We start from the raw sequence: 23,248 nt of genomic DNA on the forward strand, positions 1-23,248 counted from the left end.
ATTGTCAATCTATTGCCATCTATCGAATGGCAATGATGATAAATGAAAAAAAAATTTCGAAATTTTGTTTTATTTGTATATATTGAGTTGAAATTTCAAATGATTATTAAATGTAACAAATTAACAGGAAATTTTTTTTAAAGAATAAACAAAAACAGAAAAACAAAAAAAAAAAAAAAATGAGAATCATGATTATGGTCATTCATACATTGATTTTTTGGTCAAAATAAAAATAATTTTTTTTGTAGGATTTTGCACACACACACACAGGAAAATGGATAGACAAAAATATTTTGTACCGGGTAATATAATCAGGCTATGGTTATTACATATGGGCCATCCAATCAATCCATTCATTGTTGTATCAATCAACGTTTAACATTTGTTGATGATGATTCATTAAAATCACAACAAATTTTAATCGTTTTCTGTATGGCATTTATTGCATAGATTAATTGTGCTGCACATTGCATTACAAGCTTTTCGCTATATATATAATGATGATGAAACGAAATGGAATGAAATTGAATTTAAAAATATGAAAAACAAAAACAAAACAAAAACTTACTCATTATTTTTAATAAAATCTTTTAATGATTGGCTAAAATTTTTTGAATCACGTATAAATTCTCGACGACGATTATCCACTGATCGTCGATCTTGTTCATTGGCAAGATAACCATTTAGATTATTTTGATGGATACAATCAAGCAATTTTTTAATTGCACTAGCAATTTTTCTAATTTTTCATCAAATAAATCAATATATAAGGATGATTGATGAATTTCAAGAGAAAAAATTCAATTAAACAACAATAACAACAAAAAACGTACCTGATTGTTTCTAAAAATAATTGTCGATTATAGATAACATCAGGTATTCGTGCTAGAATCCGTTTCAATGTAATTGTACGACGATTCAATTCTTGAAATGTTTCTTCTGGTCGTCGACAACGTTGTTCTACGTATAACAAAAATAAAAGCAAAAATTTTTGAAAAAAAACAATCAATCAATATCAATCACATACCATCAGCTTCAGGAATGCTTGCTTGTAATCGTAACAATGATTGAATCATATTAATTGAATCATAATTATGTATGGCCAGTATTTTTTGACAGAATTGTAAAAGAAAACCTGGTTCACGATGTTCTGCTTTTGCTAATGCATGTAATAATATGATGGCTGCATTTTGATCATATTTTTGTATCTTATGCAATAATGGACGTATTACAATTGGCCAAACAAGTGCAGCAGTTACAGATGTATAACGAAAAACTTCACCATTACCATTACGGCTACCATTTTCTGTATTCATCGAAAATGATGATGATGATGGACCAGAAATTTTGGAATTCATTTTTGTTTTCAGATTCAGAAACTAAAAAAAAATAAAATACAAGATAATTAATTAAAAAAAAAAAATTTGAAATGTAAATTTACTAATAATCCAATTACAATATATTATTGTTATGAATGTGGTGTGATGATAATCACTATGGTATAATAATCGATAAGAGCAGCAATCTACGATATGTATTGTTGATTAAATTATAAATTTTATGGCACTTGATTAATACAGATTCATGATTATATTGCACGATTTTTTTTGTGATGTTTCGAAATATTTGATTTGGTTTTGTTTCGAAATCAAAGCGAATAATAGAAAAATGTATAAAGAATAATGACGAAAAAGAAACCCAATGAAACGATTACGACAAGGGCAAATTGATTATAAACAATGTTTAATAATAATAATATGAATTCGTTTAAATTCATTTGGATTGTTTTTTTTTTTTGGCGATTTTGTTGTTTTGGTCACTTTTGTTTATGTTTTCAATATTTGATCGGATCGAACCTTGATCATTTGATACTATTTATACACAAACGATTCTTTTGGTGTTTTTTTTGTCAAAAATAAACTCAACAATGGCGACATCTTGTGATTATTTTAAAAATTAAAATCAAAAAAAATGATCAAAATTCCAATTTTAAACAAACAAACAAACAAAAAAAACTTGAATTTACATAGAAAAAAAGGGCGATGATCGACCATGAGAAAATGATGACATCATCCATCGCAATATAAAACAACAAGTTTTTTTTTCATCCAAATTCATAATAGCTGTTGTTGTAGTTGTTGTCTTCAATACTTATATTTTACTGTTGTAGCTACAAGTTTTTTAGATACATTTTACTGTGTGTGAACTGAACTAAACTGAACACACACACATACACACACAGACACAGAATGTGGTAACAGAAATTCGAGTGATAATAATAAATTCAAAAATGGTAATTCTATCCATGGAGTGGAAATCAAACAGAAAGAAAAATATATGAGTGAGCCACAAACACACACACACACACACACACACACCTTTAACACAAATTAGCCAGTGTGTTATAGTGGACTTTTGATTGATTGAATGTGGTCACATTAATTTTTTTTTTCTTTAAACATCTTCACCATACAATGGCCAGAATAATAATAATTATTAAATGGTGGTCATATTTTTCATCTTTATTTTTGTTGTTGTTGTTTGATAATTTTTATTTATGCCAAACAACAACAACAACTGCAACAACAAATTCATCGTCATTATGTCCTGAACAATTTGAAAATAAATGCTATTGTGGCCATCTAGATTATTATCATCATAATAATCATAATACATATCCATTATCCAGATATTTTGGTAAAAATCGTAATACATTCATTACAAATTGTACGGATACAAATTTCAATGATTCAATAATATTATCATTGGTGCCATATGAGACTGAGATACTTATTTTTAATGGTAATAATTTTTCTAAATTAACTGGACAACAATATCAAATGAATATGAATATGAATAATACAAAATCATCAAGGTAAATTCATTAATTTGACATTGATTGTTGATTTATTCATTTTTCCATCCAATAGATATGATAAATTATTAATGGTTGATTTATCAAGAAATGGAATCAAACAAATCGATCGTAATGCATTTAATCATTTGCAAACTATTGAAACATTGATTCTAAATGATAATCCAATTGATTTCAATCATAATGTTGATGATGATGGAAAATTAATTTTCAATAAATTAATTAAACTTGAAGAACTTCATTTACGTAATGTCACTATTGATCATCGATCATCATCACCGCTAATATCGGCAATATTCAATAAACAATTAAAACAATTGAAAATAATAAATCTTGAATCAAATCAAATTGTTCAAATAGATAATGGTGATAATGATCGATTATTTTGTTCAACACCACAATTACGACGAATATTATTACGTGATAATCGATTGGAAAAATTTCATCAAAATCTATCATGTTTAACGGAATTATCATCAATTGATATTAGTAATAATCAAATAAAACATGTTGATAATCAAACAATTGAATCACTATTATCATCAACATCATTATTATATCATATAAATATTAGTGAAAATCCATTCCATTGTGATTGTCAATTACGTGATTTTTATCGATTCATACGCCAACAATCACAACAAAATATTGTTGATCATGATAATCATTATCATAAACCAACATTTGATTGGATTGAAGAATATCAATGTCATAATAATAATGGTAGTTTAATGAACAAATATCTTGATGATCTAAATGAAAATGATTTCATTTGTGATAATAAATCATCATCATCATCATCAAAAATGATGATGATGACAATGATGGAAAATGATAATGAAATATCAATGATCAATATAATCGGTACTGAACCATCAATGAATGAAATGGAAAAAAAACTTGCTATCGAACGTTATCGTTTCTATGTAACATTATCATATTTAGTATTAACATTTCTATTATTATTACTTACCATATTGATTATTGTATTGATTTATACGAATCGTAATTATATACAAACAATTTGTTCATTTTGTTTGGCTGATTGTTGTAATTATAATAATAAAAATGATTATACAGCATTGGATAAAAATGATCAACCACAACAACAACAACAGCAACAACAACAACAACGACGAAGACAATCATCATCAAGAATTGGTGAATGGTGGCAACGAATACAAAAAAGATCATCATCTAGATCGACAACAAAAATATTTGTAAATGATCGACAACATCGTAATTATTGTGATGATCATCATGATGATAATTTTGGAAAAAATAATCATCGATTTTTTATACGCCATAATAATAGTAGCCATAATCATCATGATCATCCAATGGATATTGCTGAAGAACAACTTTAACTACAGCCTTTTTTATCATTTTAATATTTTTAAAATTTAAATTTAAAATAAGATGAGAATTTTGATAAATAAATAAATTTTTTGCCATTTTTTACTACTCATTTGTTTAACAATCAAACAAAATTTCCCAATACTAATGCAACACCCATCTCAAGCCATCGTTCATTTGAATTTTGAGTGGTGGTTGTCGCTGTTGTTGTTTTTGTTGTTGTTGAACATGGTAATTGCCATTGTTCTAATAATGTTTGCCTTTTTGAACATGAATATAATGGTATTTTTATCATTGTTTTTCGCTGCTGTTGATTACTGCTAAACGATGACGACGACGACGATGATGATGATGATGATTGTGATTGATTATCAATGACATTATCTTTTGATTTTGAAAAAATCATCAATAATGATGGCATTAAACTAGTGAATGGTGAATCTGATTGACATTCTCGTAGTTGACCATTTTGAAATTGTGCTGCTTCAATCCAAATGCCATCTAATTTTATTATCATAATTTGATTTTGTCGTTGTCGCTGTTGATCAGTATCATTTTCATCATCATCATTCCAATGATATTGAATGGATAAACAATCAATACTTGTTGATAATTTTTTTGCTACAAATTGTTTCAATGAATTTAGAAATAATTTTGGATGAAAACAATGTGTCATATCGAATGTGGCACCAAATGTATCGGATGATTGATGTTCATCACCATTCATTGTGATTATTGTTGATAATTTCATATAAATTCTTGCTAAATTAATAAGAAAATCTTGTGCAATTTCTGAACCATTAAGCCATACATTTAACCATGATTCTGGTGTATGATTAATTTGAATACAGGAATCTAAATTCACTGCTATTGGTTCTGAATGTAATTCACGATCAATTTGTAGTATTAATCTTTTAGCGAAATCAAATTCAAATAAAACAAATTGTCGTATGAATAAATCGATGGTTGGCGCGTCCAAAAAACTTGATTCCACTACAATATTATTGGCCATTTCTTCACGAAGATCATCAATTTGATCAATACGACACTTGCCTAGAATACGTAGCCATAATTTACGAAAATAACGAATTCCCGATGGATTTAATGATAATGTTTTTTGTTTTGATTCCGTTGATGATTCTGATTGTTGTTCTTCTTGTTGTTTGATGGCCGGCAATGATGATGATGTAGTTATGGATAATAATTGTAAATTCTGTTTCAAACGTTTTTCCAATAAACGATCACGAAAATCATTTGCATTTGATGGTAATCCGAGCATTTTAAAATCATTTGTTGATGATGACATTAACGATTGATCCATATTTGGATGAAAACATTTTCTGATCAAAATGCCAAGAACAATTTCGTCGATATTAAAATCAATTTTACCACCATAGATAACTTGATGAAATAATCCTTCTAAATATTGATAAATTTTAAATTTTTGATTTTTCATCGATTCTTTCTTGGCTGATGACAGTGAAGTTTTTTTCGTCATTTCCACAATCATCTTGTCAATAATATTATGTCCAAAATGAAATTCATTGAAACCAAATTCATAATTTTTATTCCAACCAAATGGAATATAGAAACGACGTTCACAGCAAATGGCATGAAAATATTCAAGCAATTCATAAAGTTTATCAAAATCATGATCATTTTGGTTATGATTATTGGATTTAGGCCTCTGCGATTGTGATCGTAATCGACGTAAATGTGCACGTAATCCAGGTGCAGATTCATGTGCAAATTTTATACAAATTTCCAATAATGTACGTGGAAAATGTTCACTTGACTCGGTGACTAGAATCAATGGCGGTTTTGTTGCCGTTGTCGTCTTGTGATTAGTTAGAATCTCGAACAATTTTGGTAGCCAACCAATAACTAAATGTAAATTATTCAGACACAATACTTTTGGTTGTGGTTGTGATTGTTTAGATTTGCTAATAATCGATTGTTGTGTCATTTGAATCATTGATGAAACCTTATCAATAGTGTCATTACCCATTGAAATCATTTGTAAATCATAGCCTAATTTTTCTATTGAATTTTTAATTTCCGTATTTGGATCTGAACCAGGCATTGTTATTATTAGAGCAATTTTTGCATTCATACGTGAAGATTGTTGTTGTTGTTGTTGAAATATTTCAGCCAAAAATTCACCAATATTCTGCGTATTGATGTCATTATTATCCGATGTAATGAACAATTGTGTTGATTGTTTTGGAAAACAATTTTTTACAAATTGTCTAAATGTTCGTCGATGTTCAGCAAATAATGCACGTGATATATAATGATAAAATGCTGCACAAACATCATCTTCATTGAATTCGGATTTTGCTCGCAATGAATCGATGAATAATTGTTCAAATTCTCCATAACCAAAATAATACATTGGACAAAGTTTTGGCAGATTTTCCATTGAAAAATAAAGATTAGCTGCAAATTGTGAAAGATCTTTATATTGAATTCTTTCACGTTCCAAATCGGATTTTAATCTATCGGATTCTTTTAATGAACATTCTACTTGTGCAGCAGATTTTTTCAAAAATTTCAATTGTTCAATAAGTGATGAATTTTCTAGAATATTACCCGTTCCTTCTTTCGATGATAATTTGGCCAATAATTCATTTTCCAATTGTTTTAATTGTTTTTGTAGATCACGTACACGATCATCAATACGGATTTTTTCCGTTTCTAATTCTGGTTTTTTTACATCAATTATATGGCCAAGTAATTGTGATGAAATGCTGCCAAAACTTGGTGATAAATTTACCACACGTATATTGGCCATTGTTAATGGCGATATTGATTGCAAATTATTTGTCATCAAATACAACGCGAAACGTGGATTATAATCCACTTTTTTCTCACCAATAAATGTCCAAAATCTTGTATCCGATGAACCATGTATTGTGCCCATTATTAATGGTACAAGACGAATATCAAATTGATTGAAATCGGTTATGATTACCGTACGACCAAAACGTATGCCAAGTTCGAGAATTTTTAGCCAATCTTTTGCATTAAAATCTATGATTTTTTCCCCGATGGTGGTCGTAATAATGATTAGTGAAAGTGATCAAAAAAAATGAAGAAAAAATCAAACTTACTTGTTATTTCAGCATTTTTAAAATGATTCAATGCTTTATGTGCTGGATCACATATCAACGGTATCATCATCGGCCGTATCATTGTTGCCGAATTCGATGATGATGGTGATGATAAAGATGAACCAAAGAGAAGCATTTCTTCTTCAGTTTCAAATCCAAGAAATTCCATCAAATCAAATGAATTGATTTGATGAAATTTTTCAAACGATTGTTCAAAAATTTCCGTTCGCCGTTGATAACTTGATTCACGACATGCCTGTGTTAGATATGCTGCAGCGATCATACATTTATATGGCATTTGTTTTCGTTCAATTTCAATTTGTAATAATTTTTCATTCCATCTTTGATGTTCATCACTAAGATCATTGACAATTGATTCACTTTGTTCCAAAACTTTTGTTGATTTTTTCAAATTAATTTCAATTTGTGCCGCTTCCACTGTGACCGCTTGCATTCGTTCACGTAAAGTATCCACTTCGGTATCAACATCATGTAGCTGTGTGTCTAATGTACGAATTCGTGTCTGTGCACGATGTAAATTGGTTTCCAATTTTTTCAATTCCATTTCTAATGGTTCGATTTTATGTAAAACACTTGAATATTCGACATTTGCTTTCACCCATTCAGCTAATGGTGCTGCTGCAGCTGATGCACGTTTTGCTGTTGTCGATTGAAAACTTTCACTACGTTTTCGTAGCAATTGTTCCACTTTTATTCGAATTTCAGGAGTAATTTTATGACAATCAAAATTCATTATATCTTCTTTAACACCTCTTTTCGATAGAAATGTTTTCATCGATGCCCATGATGTATCATTGACACCCATCAACCGTAGAACACCTTCAAGTATATCACGTATAACTTCTGGCGGTGCACGTAATGATCGTATTTCTGATAATGAATCTGAACGTATACCACCGATTGCTGCTTTAGCTGCTTGCAACATTGGTTCAATTTCACTTAGTTCTTCATCGATTTTTGATTTTCTTTCATGCAAATTTTCTGTCTCTACGCGAATTCTTTGTTGCACATCTTCTAATTCCAATTTTTTATCCTCTGATTGATGCATTGAATTCATTATCAATTGAAATGCATCATCAGCTTCTTGTCGTTTATTATCAAGAAGTTTTTTCTGTTCCATTGCTTCATCTTTCAAAATTTTTACCTGTGTCGATACCTGATCTAAACGTTCAACGCCTAATTTCATACGTTCATTTTCTTCATTTGATTTTGCCGATTGATAATAAAAAAGTTGTAAAAAAGTTTGCAAAAAATCCGTATATGAACGTATATTCTCTGTATTCAAATCAATGACTTTTTGATCCTGTTGTTGTTGTTGTTGTTGTTGTTGAAAATGTTGATAAATTGGATAAAACATTTTAATGATTGAATCAAACGATGATTCATCATCAATAATATGTTTATCAATCTGTGGACGAATTAATCCAGCCGTTAGACTATTGTAATCATCCATTGTGAATGAATCTGAACGATGTATTTGTGATGCTTTACGTAGCCACATTAAATGATCCATAGATGTTAATCGTGTTGTTGTCATTATTAATCTTATAGTCATTATATTCGAAGCTTGTTGCTGCTGTTGTTGTTGTTGATTATAAGAATTAATCTGTGTGTAAATTTGATCACGTAAATATGGTAAAATTTCCAAATGAATTTCATCAATCAATAATAATAATCGTCGTTGATTATTATTATCATCATCCATAGCCGTATTATCATCATTTGATAATAATGCAGATAGTTCATTGCGTAAATGTCGTTCTGATTGTATGGAATCTGGTGTCCATATTCTATCATAACCAAAATTATGTGCAATTGTTTTAATGAGAAATTTTCTTCCATTACCATTATGGCCAATAATTAACATTATTGGTATCGATGATGATTGACCATTACACTGATTATTAATAGCCAGAAATGAACATAAATCAGCCACTAATGTTAATGTATGATTCAATTGTGGCCATTCCTGTTGATGATTGTTATTCAAATCATTTTCTTGACAATAATTTCTAATCCATTTTTGTATTTGTAATTGAAATTGTTCATAATTTATTTGCTGATATCGTTGTTGACCATCAAGACTTGTGAAATATAAACGATTTTCATTACCATTGTTGTTGTCATGATCACCATCATTCATTAATGTTTTCAATAAATTACGATAAGATTTCTGTGATAAATGATTCATTAATGTACGATAAATTTCATAATCAATACATTTTTCATTCAAACAATCATAATGATTCAATGAATCAATAATATTGATACCAATTTTAAGAAAATTATTAATCTTTTCTTCGCCACCATCATCATCATTATTATTTAAATATAATTGTCTGATTATATCGATATAATGGCTAGCAAAATATTCATGTTCATTTGGATTAATATTCGTACATGATTGTTGTATTTTTGTATGTAAAATTTCTTTAATTTCTTCCAATGAATAATGTTCAAATTGTATTAAATGCAATCGAGTTAGTAAACGTTTATCAATCAGTCGTACATCTGTACATGATAATATTAATTGAAAATTTGTCACATCCACTGTAATCCATTCGAATGTTTCTGGATGATAGAAACCATTATGTTTTAACATTAATGTTAATAATGATACCAATGAATTTGATGACCATTTATCATATGATAATAATTCAAAATGACGTATAAATAACCAAATTTGTTGTTGTTGAACATTTTGTGCACGTAACATACGATTTGTACCTGAATGAACAATAGTTGTTGTATTCATTAAAAGTTTCAACAATGTTTCAGCATTAGTGGTTGGTGTACAATCGACAATTAAAAGATGACCATTCATCATTGATGTAAATAATAATTCTTGTGCCAGAATCGTTTTACCACAACCAATTGGACCAATCAAACAGATATGTTGTCCAATTAATGGTTTTAACATTTCTATATAACGTCTTACTGAATCGGTTATTATTAGATTCGTATTATTAGCTACCATTGTTTCAATATTACCAACGTGATGATGCCCAGAAATACGATCAATAGCACGTGATTCATCTTCATGATTTAATTGACAATAATGTAAATGTTTCAATAATGAACGTGCTGTTGATATTGGTAAGAATAATTGTTGATGATTTAGATTTAAATAATTCTGTATAATTGAAATGGCTGTAAATGATAATTGATTCTGGGCAACAAAACATTGTACCATTTCATTAATCATAATCATATCGATCGATACGACGCCCAATCTTGATATAGTTGCTGGTGATGCATTTTTCAATGATGTTGTTTCAAACAATATACGGCAATGATTTAAATCAAAATCAATCCTCTCACCAGATGGTAATGTCAGTACACGATTATCATCTAGAACTGAATTTAATGCTTCCACCCAATCTGGATCAATATCACCATCGAATATTATCCAATTCATTGTATGTGAAACATTATTATCATTGCCGCCATCATCATTATTACGTGTTATTTCGCGTGATTTGGCTGAAAATAGACCATCATGCCATTCACGTGTATCATCATCAATATAACCGAATAATCGTGATCTTGGCATTGATTTTGGATTAATAATGATCACATCGATTATGCTCGATTTATTCATTGTCGATGTTTTTGACAACTGTTCCAATGAATGACGTAACATTTGCCATATTGTAGTTTTACCTGAACCGGATGGTCCAATCAATACAACACCAAAACGTGTTTGAATCTGTTCATAAAGTTGAAGAATTTTTTCCATTTGATATTCATTATGTATTAGATTATTATCATTGAAACATTTTTCCACAATATCCACAAGCAAATCGTTTGATTCGGAATTCATTTGTATTGGTTGCGTTTGTTTTGAATTAAAATCTACGATATATTCTGAACCAAAAACAGCTTCAATTAGGCCATCAAATTTCAATGCATCCGTATCGACTAATTTGGATTTAATCTGTTGTCTAAGCGTATCGATCACTAAAGCAATTTCCATTTGATATTCATTTGAATTTGATGTTTCATCCATTTTCATTGCCATACGATTCTGATTCAAACGTCGACCACTTGATTCAAGACATGCTTTTATTGTACGTAAACCCCAATCATAATGTTTCTGTTGTGACATACTACCCTGTGCAAATTCAAACCAACATGGTATTTTATCACCAAGAATTTTCGTGGCCATATCGGAAAATCCTTCAGCTAATGATAAAAATCGTACAATTGTTTTGATTTCCGGCACAGTCATTGCTACTGGTAAAAATAATGATTTCAAATTATCCGGTATACGATTACGGCCACCATATTCTTTACCGGCTGGATTCAATGTTATGAATATTGCTGCATTATTATTTATTGCTACATGACCATATTCATTTAAATTCACGGTTTTTGATTCATTTTTAATTGCATATTGTATTTCTTGTATCTGTGATGATAACACTGATAATACATCCAATTGAAGACGATTAAATTCATCGAAACAACCCCAATTTCCGCATTTAAGTAGGCCAACAATAATACGTGTCATTGATTTAACATCAATAGCTTCATCACAATTGAATACAAGTACTTGACGTCCAAAATATTGTCCTAATGCTTTAACACTTTCAGTTTTACCGGTTCCAGCCGGTCCATATGGATTACCACCAAGACCCAGATCCATTGCTTGTGTGAGGGTCAAGAAACATTTATTTGTTAATGTTGTCGAAACTAATTTTGAATCACCTAAACAGCCAAGATATTCAAATGAATAATCAAACGATGCTAATCCCATACATATTTTTATATTAGCTGATTGTTGTTGTTGTTGTTGTTGATTTATCACATAGAAACGTAATTGTGATTGCCATAGCCAATGTTTTTGATCTTTTACATCGGCATCGATCAATGATTGAATAACATTTAAATAATGAATCAGATCCAATACAACTTGTTTGATTTTGATTTTTGATAAATTTTCATTAATTGAATTTGAATGATTTGAATTAGTTGTTGATAATGATTCGAATAATTTTTGATGAAATTCAGTGCCATCTTTAGTCATTGTTGAAAGTATTTGTTCATAATGTTTTCGTAGATCAATGAGATGATTTTTATTGATTGCCATTTCTACTGATTCAGTAAAATCAATATAACAATATAAACTTAATATCTGTGATGGTAATGTAGCAAATAAATCAAAATCATTATAAATGGTTTGTTTTATGGACAATTTATCCATGAAAATAAATTTCAATGTCGATTTAATCTGTTCGTCTAAATTTTGAAGCCATTTTTCAATCGCTGATGGTCCATTATTATTATCCATTTGAATCGAATGCCGTAATCTTATACGTTCACCTTGAATGGATTCAATTGCCTCAATCAGATAATCATTGTTTTGTGTATGTGTGTTCTGATATACTAAACAACCGATTGTATTGACGAATAATTTTTTCACCAAACCAGATTGATTTAAATCAACTTTACCCGATAATATTAGCAGTAAATCTTCATCGGCTAAAAAATAAAATCTTGGAAATCGTTGCCTTGATTCTTCAATAAATGTACGTAATTTTTTCTGTGTATTCGTAAAATTCTGATCAATCGTACGCAGTCGATTTTCCCAATCATTTTTCATTTGTAATAAATATACAAATCGACCGCTATTTCGATGAATTGATTTCATTAATTCTTGAAAATCATTTGAATATCTTATGAATGTAGTATCGTGAAAAAAACTTGGCCCATTTGACGATGATCCACGATGATCATGATATATTGGTTCCAATGAAATCCATTTTCGTTGTATTGAATTCAATAAAATGATCAATGATTCAAATCTCACCAATTTCATTTCCCATTCCTGATATTGGTCCAGATATTCATTGGAAATTTCTTCATTATCCATATTACGTATAGTTTGTATAAGTAAAAAACAATCTGATATTTGATTATAACATTGATACCAATCTTTTATCAACATAATTTCATGATCATCTTTTGTACGATATGGATATAATATAAAATGGCCATCCAATGCAAATTGATTCAAATCGTTCAATGATTCACGTAATAAATTATCATTATAAGCACGTTTATTAATGTCCAAAATTTCTGTACGACAATCACGTAATTTGTCCTGATAAATCCATAAATCAGATAGTTTTAGATTTTCATAACTTAAATTTTTATGACCAATAATTTGTCCAATAAATTGATTCCAATGTAATTGTTGATAATTATCACCGCGACAGATTTCGATTAAATTAAGAAATTTTTGCCATCGTTCAATATATAATTGTAGATAGCCATCATTGGATGGATGTTGTTCCAGCCAATCATTAATGTATTGATTAATTTTCTGCAATTTATTACGCGAAACAATCCATTCCATTTCTTGATATTGTGATAGACCTTTTTCAAATTCATAAAGTATATGAAATTTTTCATACAATTCACGTATCTCAACATTAATTTGTTGTATCTGTTCAAATGATTTTGGTCGTTGTACATGAAAATATTCACAACTTGTTGACAATTCTGTCATTTTCATCATCAATTGATTGGAATTTATTTGAAAATCATTTATTATTTCCGGTGTTTGTCGCATTTGATCATTCAATTGAATCCAACGATTTAGAAAATTATCAATTTCTTCATCAATTGTATTCAATTCTATTGATAATTTTGATTGCAATTGTTCACGATAATTTTCCAACAATTCCATACGATTATTATAGATATTTTCAAATTCATTTATAATCAATTTTGTTTGATCAAATTTTTGTGCCAATTCTTTTATATCGGCTGTAAGCGGTGTGGCCAATGTTGACCATGATCGAAAAAAATGTATCTTTTCACGTAATGTTACATTATCGACATTTAATCTTGTATAAATTGGTTCCAATTTTTCCATAATCATTTGATCAAATTCAATCAATTCATTAATATTGATTGGACAATGTTTAAGCTGTTCAATTGTTTGCCGGCAAATTGTTTCAATTCTATCAATCTCCTGTTGACATTGATCACGAAATGTGTGTAATAATACGGTTTCCGTTTCATTGAATAACCATTCAATGAACATTTTGATCGGTATTATATTTACGACGAAAATACTATTTTCACAATGAATTTCATTGATCATTGAATATTCATTTGAAAATTTTAACGATAAATTTCTGATTAATTCAAGATTATATTGATAATCTTCTAATGTTTTACAGGAAAACATTTTCGATTTTCCATCACCATTATCATCAATAACAGTCGGTTGTTGATGAGTCATACGATTATAATTGCTGGATTTTATCATTTTAATTAAATTATAAATAGCTGTCCACCGGGCAAATTGTTCACGAATCCGGATCAATTCATCGATGGCATCGAAAACTTTATGATAAATTGCCGTAAAATTCGTAGCATTTCGATAATAAATATTATGAAATAATGTTCGCGGTGCTGAAGTGGTTGTAGTTGCACCACTAATACCATTCATCGATGATGATGATGACGATGATGGATTAATCTGTGCATCTAATGACCAATCAACAAATGCATGAAATATTGATGGAAATCTTATGAAATATTGAAAACGTTCGAATAATGATTTTTTTATTATTTCAAATGATGGTTCATATACCAAATAGCCAGATGGATTGAATTGTAATTCAATTGTATTGTCAATTGGATTCATCATTGGATGTTGTTTCCATTGTATAAATTCTTGATCCATAAACATGATAATCATTTCATTATGATGATTATCATCATTTGATGATGATTTTATTGATTTTGCTGTTTTTATACGATTCAATTGTTTAGAATTCTGTTGTTGTTGTTGCTGTTGTTGCTGTTTTCGATTCATACGTATAATTTGATTGAAATAATATTCAAGAATCTTATATAGCTGATAATCCCAATGTTTACGCCATACATATGTATATTGATATGAATGATTCACGGATACTTCGCTAATAATCAGACGAACTTTTTCAATTAAATGTTGCCATTGTGATAATGATGCATCAATCATCCATTTAATTGTTTCCAATATTTTTTGATGTAATCGTTGTAAATGTTTATTTTGTTTTTGAAATTCACTCATAAATTGTTTCAATTCATCAATCCAACCGCTAATTGCATCCGATCCATCTGACCATTTTAATTGTTGTCGACTTTCCAATAAAGTGGTGAATGCACGTGCACGATCAATCAACATTGGCCGCTGACTGGGCAGTATTTGTTCAGCCACATTCATATAGAAACGTACAATTTTCCTTAAATCATGTACAAAATCAATATATGTGGATATTTGTGATTCCATACGATCAATATCATCGGGTATTATGAAACGATATTGACGTAATTTACGTACATTCGTCGCTAATTTCTCTAGATTTTGACTTAACGTTATTCTTGGACGTTGTGTTTGTTCATCAATCACAATACATTGTTTGGTTAGATCATAATGAATATTTTTCGAAACATTCGTTGACCAACGATGAAACAATTGTTTGGATTCTGATTCCAACATTTGTGTTGTTTCCGTTAGATTTATACGATACATGTTTAAATCTGAAACATCACGAAACATTAGCGGTATATTGGCAACAATATTTGCCAATAATTGTTGCCGTTCTTTAAATGTTAATATTTTCATCGCCATACGATTTAATTCACGCCCAATTTGTCGTTCTTCTTGGTCATTGTCATCAATAACATTACCACTACCACCTAGCGGTTGTGTTTCATCATCATCATCATCATCATTTGAACTTTGACTGGATGATAGATTTTTCTCCAACAAATCATCTGATGATGAATATTCTAATAATGTTTCTGACCATTCGCTTAATTTTCGAAGAAATTCTGTTCGTTCCTCTAGAAGATTCTAAAGAAAGAGAATAATGAATTTTTTTCTCCAAAAAAAAATAAATAAATAAAAACTAACCTGAAGAACTTTATCACGATCAATAAAACGTTCCAATTGATTATATGCCGATATGATTTCATCATTTGATATTGAACATGATTTAAGAATTTCAGATAAATGTTTAATTGCTTCATCATCTGTTACCAATCGTATCTGTACGGTTGATCGATGTGTTGTATTGTTGGAAATTTGATTACATTCATCATCAGTTTGATTATCGGCCAAACGTATAAATAGAATCGATTGTCGATAATTTGATTCATCCGTTGATTTTTGTTGTTTTTGTTTAAAATTATTACTATTTTTACGTCGACTACGAATATCATCTAATGAAACAATTTCGAATTTTGGTTCAAAACGTTTCAGATACATTCGTCCATCGTCATCATTTTTATTATCATCATTTGTAAGCTGTACTAATAATGATGATTTTTTTGTCGATTTCTTCCCACTGTTGGATATTTGTTTTGATGAATCAATGATAAAATCACGTATTAATTGTTCATCTTTTTCCGTTAGATCAAACCATGGTGTTTGAAAATAATTTCGTACAATATCACGTATCAATGATAATGATGATTCATTTGAATGGCCATCATTTTTACGGATTTTCTTATCATTCGATAATTTGCCACGAAAAGATTCCATTATCGTTGCAACCAAGAAAAAAAAACCACAGAGCACAATACACAACACACACACAGAGAGAGCAAAGATAATGATTTCATTTGATCTATCGATCCATGATGATTCGCGCGACAAACAAAACAAAACCGAGAATTAGAAGAGAAAAAAAAACATATCACCATGGTTACCAGCATAATGAAATATTTTAGCTGCCGAATTTTTTTATTATTATTATTATCAAGAAAATAAACTGGAATATTATTGATTCATCATTTTTGTAGTAAAAAAAACTGGTGTAAATGTAATATATTTAACAACATTGAAAACAGACTGATTTTATCAAAAGAAAGCTCTCTCTGTGGATCAAAGAAAATTATTTTTGTTCAAAAATTCAACATATGATTCAATCACGTCATCTGGTGCTTCCATTTGTGGATAATGGCCAATATTTGTGTCTAAAACTTTAATGTTTGGTTGATTAATAATATTCCTATAGAATTCATCAAATGGCGGTGGATTCACAGGATCAGCTGGCCCATATATGAAATGTAATGGAACTGGTCGTGAATCACTAATAGCATCAATCCATTCATTTTCATTTTCAAAACGTTCATCAATATATGAAAGCAATGGGCCAAGAACAAGATAACCATCATTCAATCGGATTAATTTCCACATATCATATAATTCTGGTATTGTTGGTGGATTTTTATGGCCAAACACTTTAGTTATAGCAATATAAAAAAGATAACGATTTAAAAGACGACTTGCCACACTGCCAATGATTGGCATACGTAATATTCGTTGAAATAAAACTGGACGATGATGTGATGGAAATATACCACCATTCATCATACAAACAGAATTGATTTGAAATTTAAGTGATTTTTTTCTATTTTTTTTGTCGTGGAAAAAACAAAAATTTTAATAAAAAAAGTGATAATGATAATGAATACAAACTTGTTTAATGATAATAAATGCTGTGCAACTGAATCACCATAATCATGTGATAAAATATGAACATTATCAATATTGAGATGATCCAATAATGATTGTATTAATTCAGCTTGATCTTTTATTGAATATTGATAGGATTTCTAATGATAAAAAAGGAAGCGACAATAATTATTCAATCAATCATTCAATCAATCAATTGATACATACTGGTTTACTACTGAAACCGAATCCAATAAAATCTGGTGCAATTATACGACCAAAATGATTTGTTAATTGTGGAAGAATTTTATACATATCAACATTGGATGTAGGAAATCCATGTAGATATAACAATGTTGGACCATTGGTTTTATTGGTCATTTTATCTATTAAAATTAGATGAAAAAAAAAATTTCAAATCATTTTTGTGATGGAATAAATCATGTGTATGTTTACCAATATAGAAAATATCATATTGTGATCGATAAATAAATTGTTTGCCCATCTCTTGCCAGCCATGCAAAAATGGTGATATTGCCGGTTCAGGATAATGTGTAAACCACGTATAAATTATTGCCAATATTACAACCAAAACAGTTATTGTATTACGAACAAAACGATAACACGATTCATTATTAACATGTTTATTGTGTTTTTCTTTACGATTCATAAAACGTTCCAATTCTTTACGTTTTTTCATCAACATTTCATTCGATTTACTTTGATTATAATCAAATCTTGTACGTAAATTATCTTTGGTTGCCATTTGGTTTTTTCTTTTTTTTTCTTTGAACTCAAACAATTCAAATTTCAAATTTTTTTTTTGTCCAATGTGTAAATTATTATAAACAACAAAATAAACAGGTTCTATAATGTGGATGACCATTTCCACAAGCAATAGTTGTGATTATGTCGAAATAGGCATGATCATGATTTCAGCATACACGCACATGGATACAATATAATGGGATTCTAGCAACATTTTCTCTCTATCTCGTATCTTCTTTTTTTTGCTAATGGGTGCCGAGTGTATATATTTCTATAGAACAAGAGAAAAAGACAGAGAGAATCCAATTGCGTAGGATAATACAAAAAAAAATTCATTATTCTGCGCAATGCAACATAGTGGCATATAAATTAATGAAAAAAAAACTATGAGAAAAAAAAATTTATCTAAAACAGACAAATGGACAATTTTTCAATAAGAAATGCAACAATTTGTAGTAGCATTGATTGATGAAATAATAATTTTCCAATGTTCTCTTCAAATGTATTCATACATTACTTGCATGCTTGATCAAGGATGATGATGATGATACCAGACTTTGGGAAAGGTAACGAAAAGACGAAAAAAGTTTGTTACGTGTCAATGTGTGTGTGTGTGTGAACAACACAGTGGATTTTTGGCTTTCGTTTGTCGTGTGCACGCGTTGGTTTTTTCTTTTTTTTTAAACTTTTTAATCAATTTTGGAAAATTCTTCAAATCGTGTGTTTTTACACAATTTTTTTTACTTATTTTTCTTGATTTTTTTTCGGTTAACGTATCCTTTACCGGTGTTGTCAAGTGGAAATTTTTTTTTTCGATTTCAGGTATGAAATTATCATTTATCCATATATTAAATTTAATTTTAATTTCGGTTTCGAATTCGAATTCGAATTTTTTTTCCTTCTATTATTTCTTATGATAATCTTTAAAAGTTTTGTGGTTACGTTATAGTTTTTTTCCCGAAACAAAATGTCTAATAATAATCCATCGGGACGACGTCCTGGAAAACGAATTTATTTTAATTCAAATCGAAATCAGTTGCGTAATAATGATCGCAATACACAACAACGGCGTGATCGACGTGAAGATAATGATGATCAACCTGATGCTGTTTCACAACAATCACGTGGGCATACTAATGAACAACAAATGCCAACTGCTTCACGTAATGTAATTGAAGGAGATTATAATAACAAGACGGGAAATTTTCCACGTGATCGTTCGAATGGCACTCATCGTCGTAATGATGGTAATGAAGAAAATGTTCCACAACAACCGCGGGATCGATATGACAATTATCATAGACGTCGTAATAATTATAAAGGTTATCAAAGACAACCTAATCGTCGCCAAGATAATAATAATAATGGTAGCAGTGAACAATCGGAATCTGTTTCACAACAATCACGTGGACATAATGATGAACAACAAATACGAACTGCTTCACGTAATGTAATTGGATCAGATTTTCCATTACGTGATCGTTCGGATGGTACTCATCATCGTCGTAATGATGATGGTCATGAAAATAATGTTACACAACAGCCAAGTGATCGACATGAAGAAAATGATGGCATCACTCAACAACATCAACAAAAACAAAATCCACGACGAAGAAATCAAAATAGACAACCTACTGGTCATCGTAATAATAATCAACAACGTACTACTGGTAATCGTGATGATCAACGGCCTGTTTATGATTCAAATCAATTAAAAATTGCCGATACAACAAAACAATCGAAAGAATATTTGATTATATCTCGTAGTGATCGTGATGATGATGATAATGTTTTTGCATTGTTCAATTTGCAAGCAACGTATACATTTCCACGATCATCTAAACCAAAAATACCATTTTTACGTTTATATAATCCACAATGGAATTTATTCAATAAAACGGCACAATCATCGTCAAAAAATAAATTTGATACAGACATCGCTTATCGACAATATGAAGAGGAAGAATTCTATAAAAAAAATTGTAATGAGAGTCCTGAATTTTGGAACAATTTTTACAAAACTGGATCAACCATCGGTGTTCGTAAACAACCGGCTGAAAATCTGATTGAATGTCCAATATGTAAACGGAATTTTGATCCAAATGAAGAATGTATTGCTTATACAGAATGTTCACATATGATGTGTATTGATTGTTGTGTAAAATGCATTGGACTTTATCAATCATGTCCAGTTTGTAGACATTCAAGTGAAAAAGTAAGTTTTACATTTCAAATCTATTTTATTTTGTTACAATAATTATATTCTTAATTAATTATTATTATAATAGTTGATAATGTCCTCAAAACAATTGGATTATGATCAATTAATAGATCATTCAAATTTCAATTTCGAAACAACTGAAATTGGACTTGTTGCATTCCATTTGATGGATGCTCAACAGATTGAAAAATATTTTCGTTCATTATTGTTTGTTGGTTGTACAAAAGATGGTGATGGTGATGATGATGATGACTGTCGTAAATTTAATGTATATCGTTTTGAAAAAAATTATCAAGATTATTTCCAAAAAATTCAGGATCTTTTTCGTCATATTCAGTAAGTTTTTTTTGTATTGATTTGTTTTGTGTGAAAAAAAATGTAAAATTTTTTTCTTTCTTTCTTGATTCATTCATTCATTTATAGTGTCAAACATAATCGTTACATTTGTATGATCTGCATTACAACATTACGTTCATGTATCAAATATATGATTGAATATAAACCAAATGATTTTTATCAACATTTAACCATTGGTAATCGTTTGATTGATGGTACACCGATTGAACATGTTTATTGTCATCTTTGTGGCTATTATTTATTTGACAATGATCAACTCTGGGAACATTGTAAACGTGATCATTTAAGCTGTTATCTTTGTAATTCATTTTTTGCAATTGATATGTCCAATATGATTGTACATTATCGTCAAGAACATTGTTATTGTAGTATTTGTAATTTGGCATTTCAGAAAAAAGATTTGGAACAACATAAACGTTTACATCCTGATGATCAAGATATTGAATATTGTCATGGATCGACTATTGTAGATGATGAGGAATCACCATCATCACAACAACAACAGCAGCAGCTGCAGCAGTTACAGCAACAACAACAACAGACTACAACAACAACAGTTGCTAGCCGTGGTTATATTGACCAAATTGATTTACAATTTCGACGTCAATATAAAAATGCACAATCCATGGATAAATGTGCACCAATTGCTGGCCCATCAATTGAAAGTTATATGATTAATTTTCCGGCAATATCATCAAATGTTGTGCCTAGTTATCCAAGTATAGAGCCAATTCAACAAAAGCCAGGAAATGTATATGATCAAGATTTTCCATCTTTGATTCCAGAATGTAAGATTTTAAAAATGAATATAATTTGATTATTGAAATAACCGAAACGAAATTTATTTCATTTTTATATAGCATCATCAACCGCTAATATAATGACCAAAACCAGTTTTGCTCACGCCAGTGTTGGACTATTAGCTCGTAAAGAACAACCAAAATCTACAATGAAAAACCACCGACCAGTAAAACCATCGTCAAATAAAGAATGGAAAAAACTGGAGAATGATAAAATGAAATCTAAAATGAATGAACCAAAATATTCGGAAATACAAACCACAATACCGGAAGATGAAACAATACCACCATCATCAATATTGAAAAAAACGGTAACTAAAAATGATAAAAAACAAACATCAAGTGGTAAGCAAAAATTGGACACTATTTTTGATGATTTTCCACCATTAACTTCTACTAATGCTTGCTCCAATCATCATCAAAAACAACAACAACAACAACAGTCAAATAAAGAACAATTAAATAAATTGGAATCATATAAAGAAGTTTTGAAAGATAAATTTCAACAAAGTGGTGAATCAAAACCAAAAAAAGTTGATACAAAACCACGTCAGAAACAAGACGAATGGCCAACACTTGATGATGTTTATTATCCACCACCATCATCAACATCAAAACAGAAATTGAAAAAAGATAGGCCATTCGATGATCAACGAAGATGATGATCATTCATAACACTATTTCTTATTCAACCATTTCCAAATATGCAACAACGACAAGATAAATTGTATCGATCAATTGGATAGGAATTTTTTGTTAAAAATGATCGTTATCAAGAATTTGTTTTATAAAAATTGAAGATACGTGTTTTTATGTGTTCCTGTCAATATATGCGAACTTTAATGCTGCATCTTTTTAGTTGAGTGACAACTAAAACGCGTGCCATTGTGCAAACCATTTTGTGGTTCAATTTCGGTTGTACAAATTCTACCACTTTTTTTGGGTTCTTCACTTGATATTTATCAGACGTTATCTCATTTCAAATATTTTAACAAACACATTTCTAATGATCTATTTTTGAATTTTTTGGCTTTCATTCATCACATTTCTCACTCTTTTTTTGGTAATATCCAAAAAATGTGTACGAACTTTGAACTAAGTCATCATTTTTTTTTATATTTATAATTTGTAATCCACTTTAATCCAAGTGTTTTTTTGTTCAAATTCAATTTTTCATTTCATTTGTGTTTTGTGAATTTGTGTAAAAAAATGTGATTTTTTTATAATCATCATTTATAATTAAATAGTTAATTGAAAAAAAATAATTGGTTA

The 23,248-nt window shown here is 29.4% G+C and overlaps 5 protein-coding genes across 7 annotated transcripts; 2 read left to right on the forward strand and 3 right to left on the reverse strand.

The window, feature by feature from the left end:
* Positions 1 to 54: 54 nt before the first annotated feature.
* On the reverse strand, positions 55 to 1,898 carry LOC124499414 (programmed cell death protein 10-A). 2 transcript variants are annotated; one of them, XM_047063318.2, is made up of 5 exons: positions 1,457 to 1,898; positions 1,028 to 1,379; positions 834 to 960; positions 569 to 739; positions 55 to 486 (listed from the first exon to the last, which is right to left on the reverse strand). In XM_047063318.2, the coding sequence occupies exons 2-5, from the start codon at positions 1,356 to 1,358 to the stop codon at positions 369 to 371; spliced, it is 747 nt and encodes a 248-aa protein (XP_046919274.1). In that variant the 5' UTR covers positions 1,359 to 1,379; positions 1,457 to 1,898; the 3' UTR covers positions 55 to 368. The 2 variants fall into 2 exon arrangements, with proteins under 2 accessions (XP_046919274.1, XP_046919273.1); XM_047063317.2 differs by having other exon boundaries at positions 1,442 to 1,898.
* A 218-nt stretch (positions 1,899 to 2,116) lies between these two features.
* Positions 2,117 to 4,336, forward strand: LOC124499412 (uncharacterized). Its single transcript, XM_047063315.2, has 2 exons — positions 2,117 to 2,875; positions 2,931 to 4,336. Exons 1-2 carry the CDS (start codon positions 2,475 to 2,477, stop codon positions 4,240 to 4,242), a joined length of 1,713 nt encoding a protein of 570 aa, XP_046919271.2. The 5' UTR covers positions 2,117 to 2,474; the 3' UTR covers positions 4,243 to 4,336.
* LOC124499411 (cytoplasmic dynein 2 heavy chain 1-like) lies at positions 4,216 to 16,942 on the reverse strand. Its single transcript, XM_047063314.2, has 3 exons — positions 16,282 to 16,942; positions 7,345 to 16,215; positions 4,216 to 7,264 (listed from the first exon to the last, which is right to left on the reverse strand). The coding sequence occupies exons 1-3, from the start codon at positions 16,913 to 16,915 to the stop codon at positions 4,356 to 4,358; spliced, it is 12,414 nt and encodes a 4,137-aa protein (XP_046919270.2). The 5' UTR covers positions 16,916 to 16,942; the 3' UTR covers positions 4,216 to 4,355.
* Positions 16,943 to 17,097: 155 nt separating this feature from the next.
* On the reverse strand, positions 17,098 to 18,751 carry LOC124500128 (mesoderm-specific transcript protein). The gene is made up of 4 exons (XM_047064168.2): positions 18,287 to 18,751; positions 18,059 to 18,216; positions 17,855 to 17,991; positions 17,098 to 17,786 (listed from the first exon to the last, which is right to left on the reverse strand). Exons 1-4 carry the CDS (start codon positions 18,714 to 18,716, stop codon positions 17,258 to 17,260), a joined length of 1,254 nt encoding a protein of 417 aa, XP_046920124.2. The 5' UTR covers positions 18,717 to 18,751; the 3' UTR covers positions 17,098 to 17,257.
* Positions 18,752 to 19,147: 396 nt separating this feature from the next.
* On the forward strand, positions 19,148 to 23,238 carry LOC124499180 (uncharacterized). Of its 2 annotated transcripts, none has more exons than XM_047063055.2 (5): positions 19,148 to 19,420; positions 19,529 to 20,813; positions 20,887 to 21,155; positions 21,243 to 21,964; positions 22,037 to 23,238. In XM_047063055.2, exons 2-5 carry the CDS (start codon positions 19,566 to 19,568, stop codon positions 22,636 to 22,638), a joined length of 2,841 nt encoding a protein of 946 aa, XP_046919011.2. In that variant the 5' UTR covers positions 19,148 to 19,420; positions 19,529 to 19,565; the 3' UTR covers positions 22,639 to 23,238. The 2 variants fall into 2 exon arrangements, with proteins under 2 accessions (XP_046919011.2, XP_075587351.1); XM_075731236.1 differs by having other exon boundaries at positions 19,223 to 19,420; positions 19,548 to 20,813.
* The last annotated feature ends 10 nt before the right edge of the window (positions 23,239 to 23,248 follow it).

Source organism: Dermatophagoides farinae, chromosome 5 (assembly GCF_024713945.1).
Source record: "Dermatophagoides farinae isolate YC_2012a chromosome 5, ASM2471394v1, whole genome shotgun sequence".
Lineage (NCBI taxonomy): Eukaryota > Metazoa > Arthropoda > Arachnida > Sarcoptiformes > Pyroglyphidae > Dermatophagoides > Dermatophagoides farinae.

Coding starts and splice junctions, on each gene's coding strand:
- LOC124499414 (XM_047063318.2), bottom strand. CDS start 1,358: ATGAATTCCAAAATTTCTGGTCCATCATCATCATCATTTTCGATGAAT. Junction 961..1,027: donor AAGCATTCCTGAAGCTGATG/GTATGTGATTGA, acceptor TGTTATACGTAG/AACAACGTTGTCGACGACCA. Junction 487..568: donor GATTTTATTAAAAATAATGA/GTAAGTTTTTGT, acceptor TTATATATATAG/CGAAAAGCTTGTAATGCAAT.
- LOC124499412 (XM_047063315.2), top strand. CDS start 2,475: ATGGCCAGAATAATAATAATTATTAAATGGTGGTCATATTTTTCATCT. Junction 2,876..2,930: donor AATAATACAAAATCATCAAG/GTAAATTCATTA, acceptor TCCATCCAATAG/ATATGATAAATTATTAATGG.
- LOC124499411 (XM_047063314.2), bottom strand. CDS start 16,915: ATGGAATCTTTTCGTGGCAAATTATCGAATGATAAGAAAATCCGTAAA. Junction 16,216..16,281: donor TGATAAAGTTCTTCAGGTTA/GTTTTTATTTAT, acceptor AGAATCTTCTAG/AGGAACGAACAGAATTTCTT. Junction 7,265..7,344: donor TAAAAATGCTGAAATAACAA/GTAAGTTTGATT, acceptor AAAAAATCATAG/ATTTTAATGCAAAAGATTGG.
- LOC124500128 (XM_047064168.2), bottom strand. CDS start 18,716: ATGGTCATCCACATTATAGAACCTGTTTATTTTGTTGTTTATAATAAT. Junction 17,992..18,058: donor TCGGTTTCAGTAGTAAACCA/GTATGTATCAAT, acceptor TTTTATCATTAG/AAATCCTATCAATATTCAAT. Junction 17,787..17,854: donor CATTTATTATCATTAAACAA/GTTTGTATTCAT, acceptor CAAAAAAAATAG/AAAAAAATCACTTAAATTTC.
- LOC124499180 (XM_047063055.2), top strand. CDS start 19,566: ATGTCTAATAATAATCCATCGGGACGACGTCCTGGAAAACGAATTTAT. Junction 21,156..21,242: donor GATCTTTTTCGTCATATTCA/GTAAGTTTTTTT, acceptor ATTCATTTATAG/TGTCAAACATAATCGTTACA. Junction 21,965..22,036: donor TCCATCTTTGATTCCAGAAT/GTAAGATTTTAA, acceptor ATTTTTATATAG/CATCATCAACCGCTAATATA.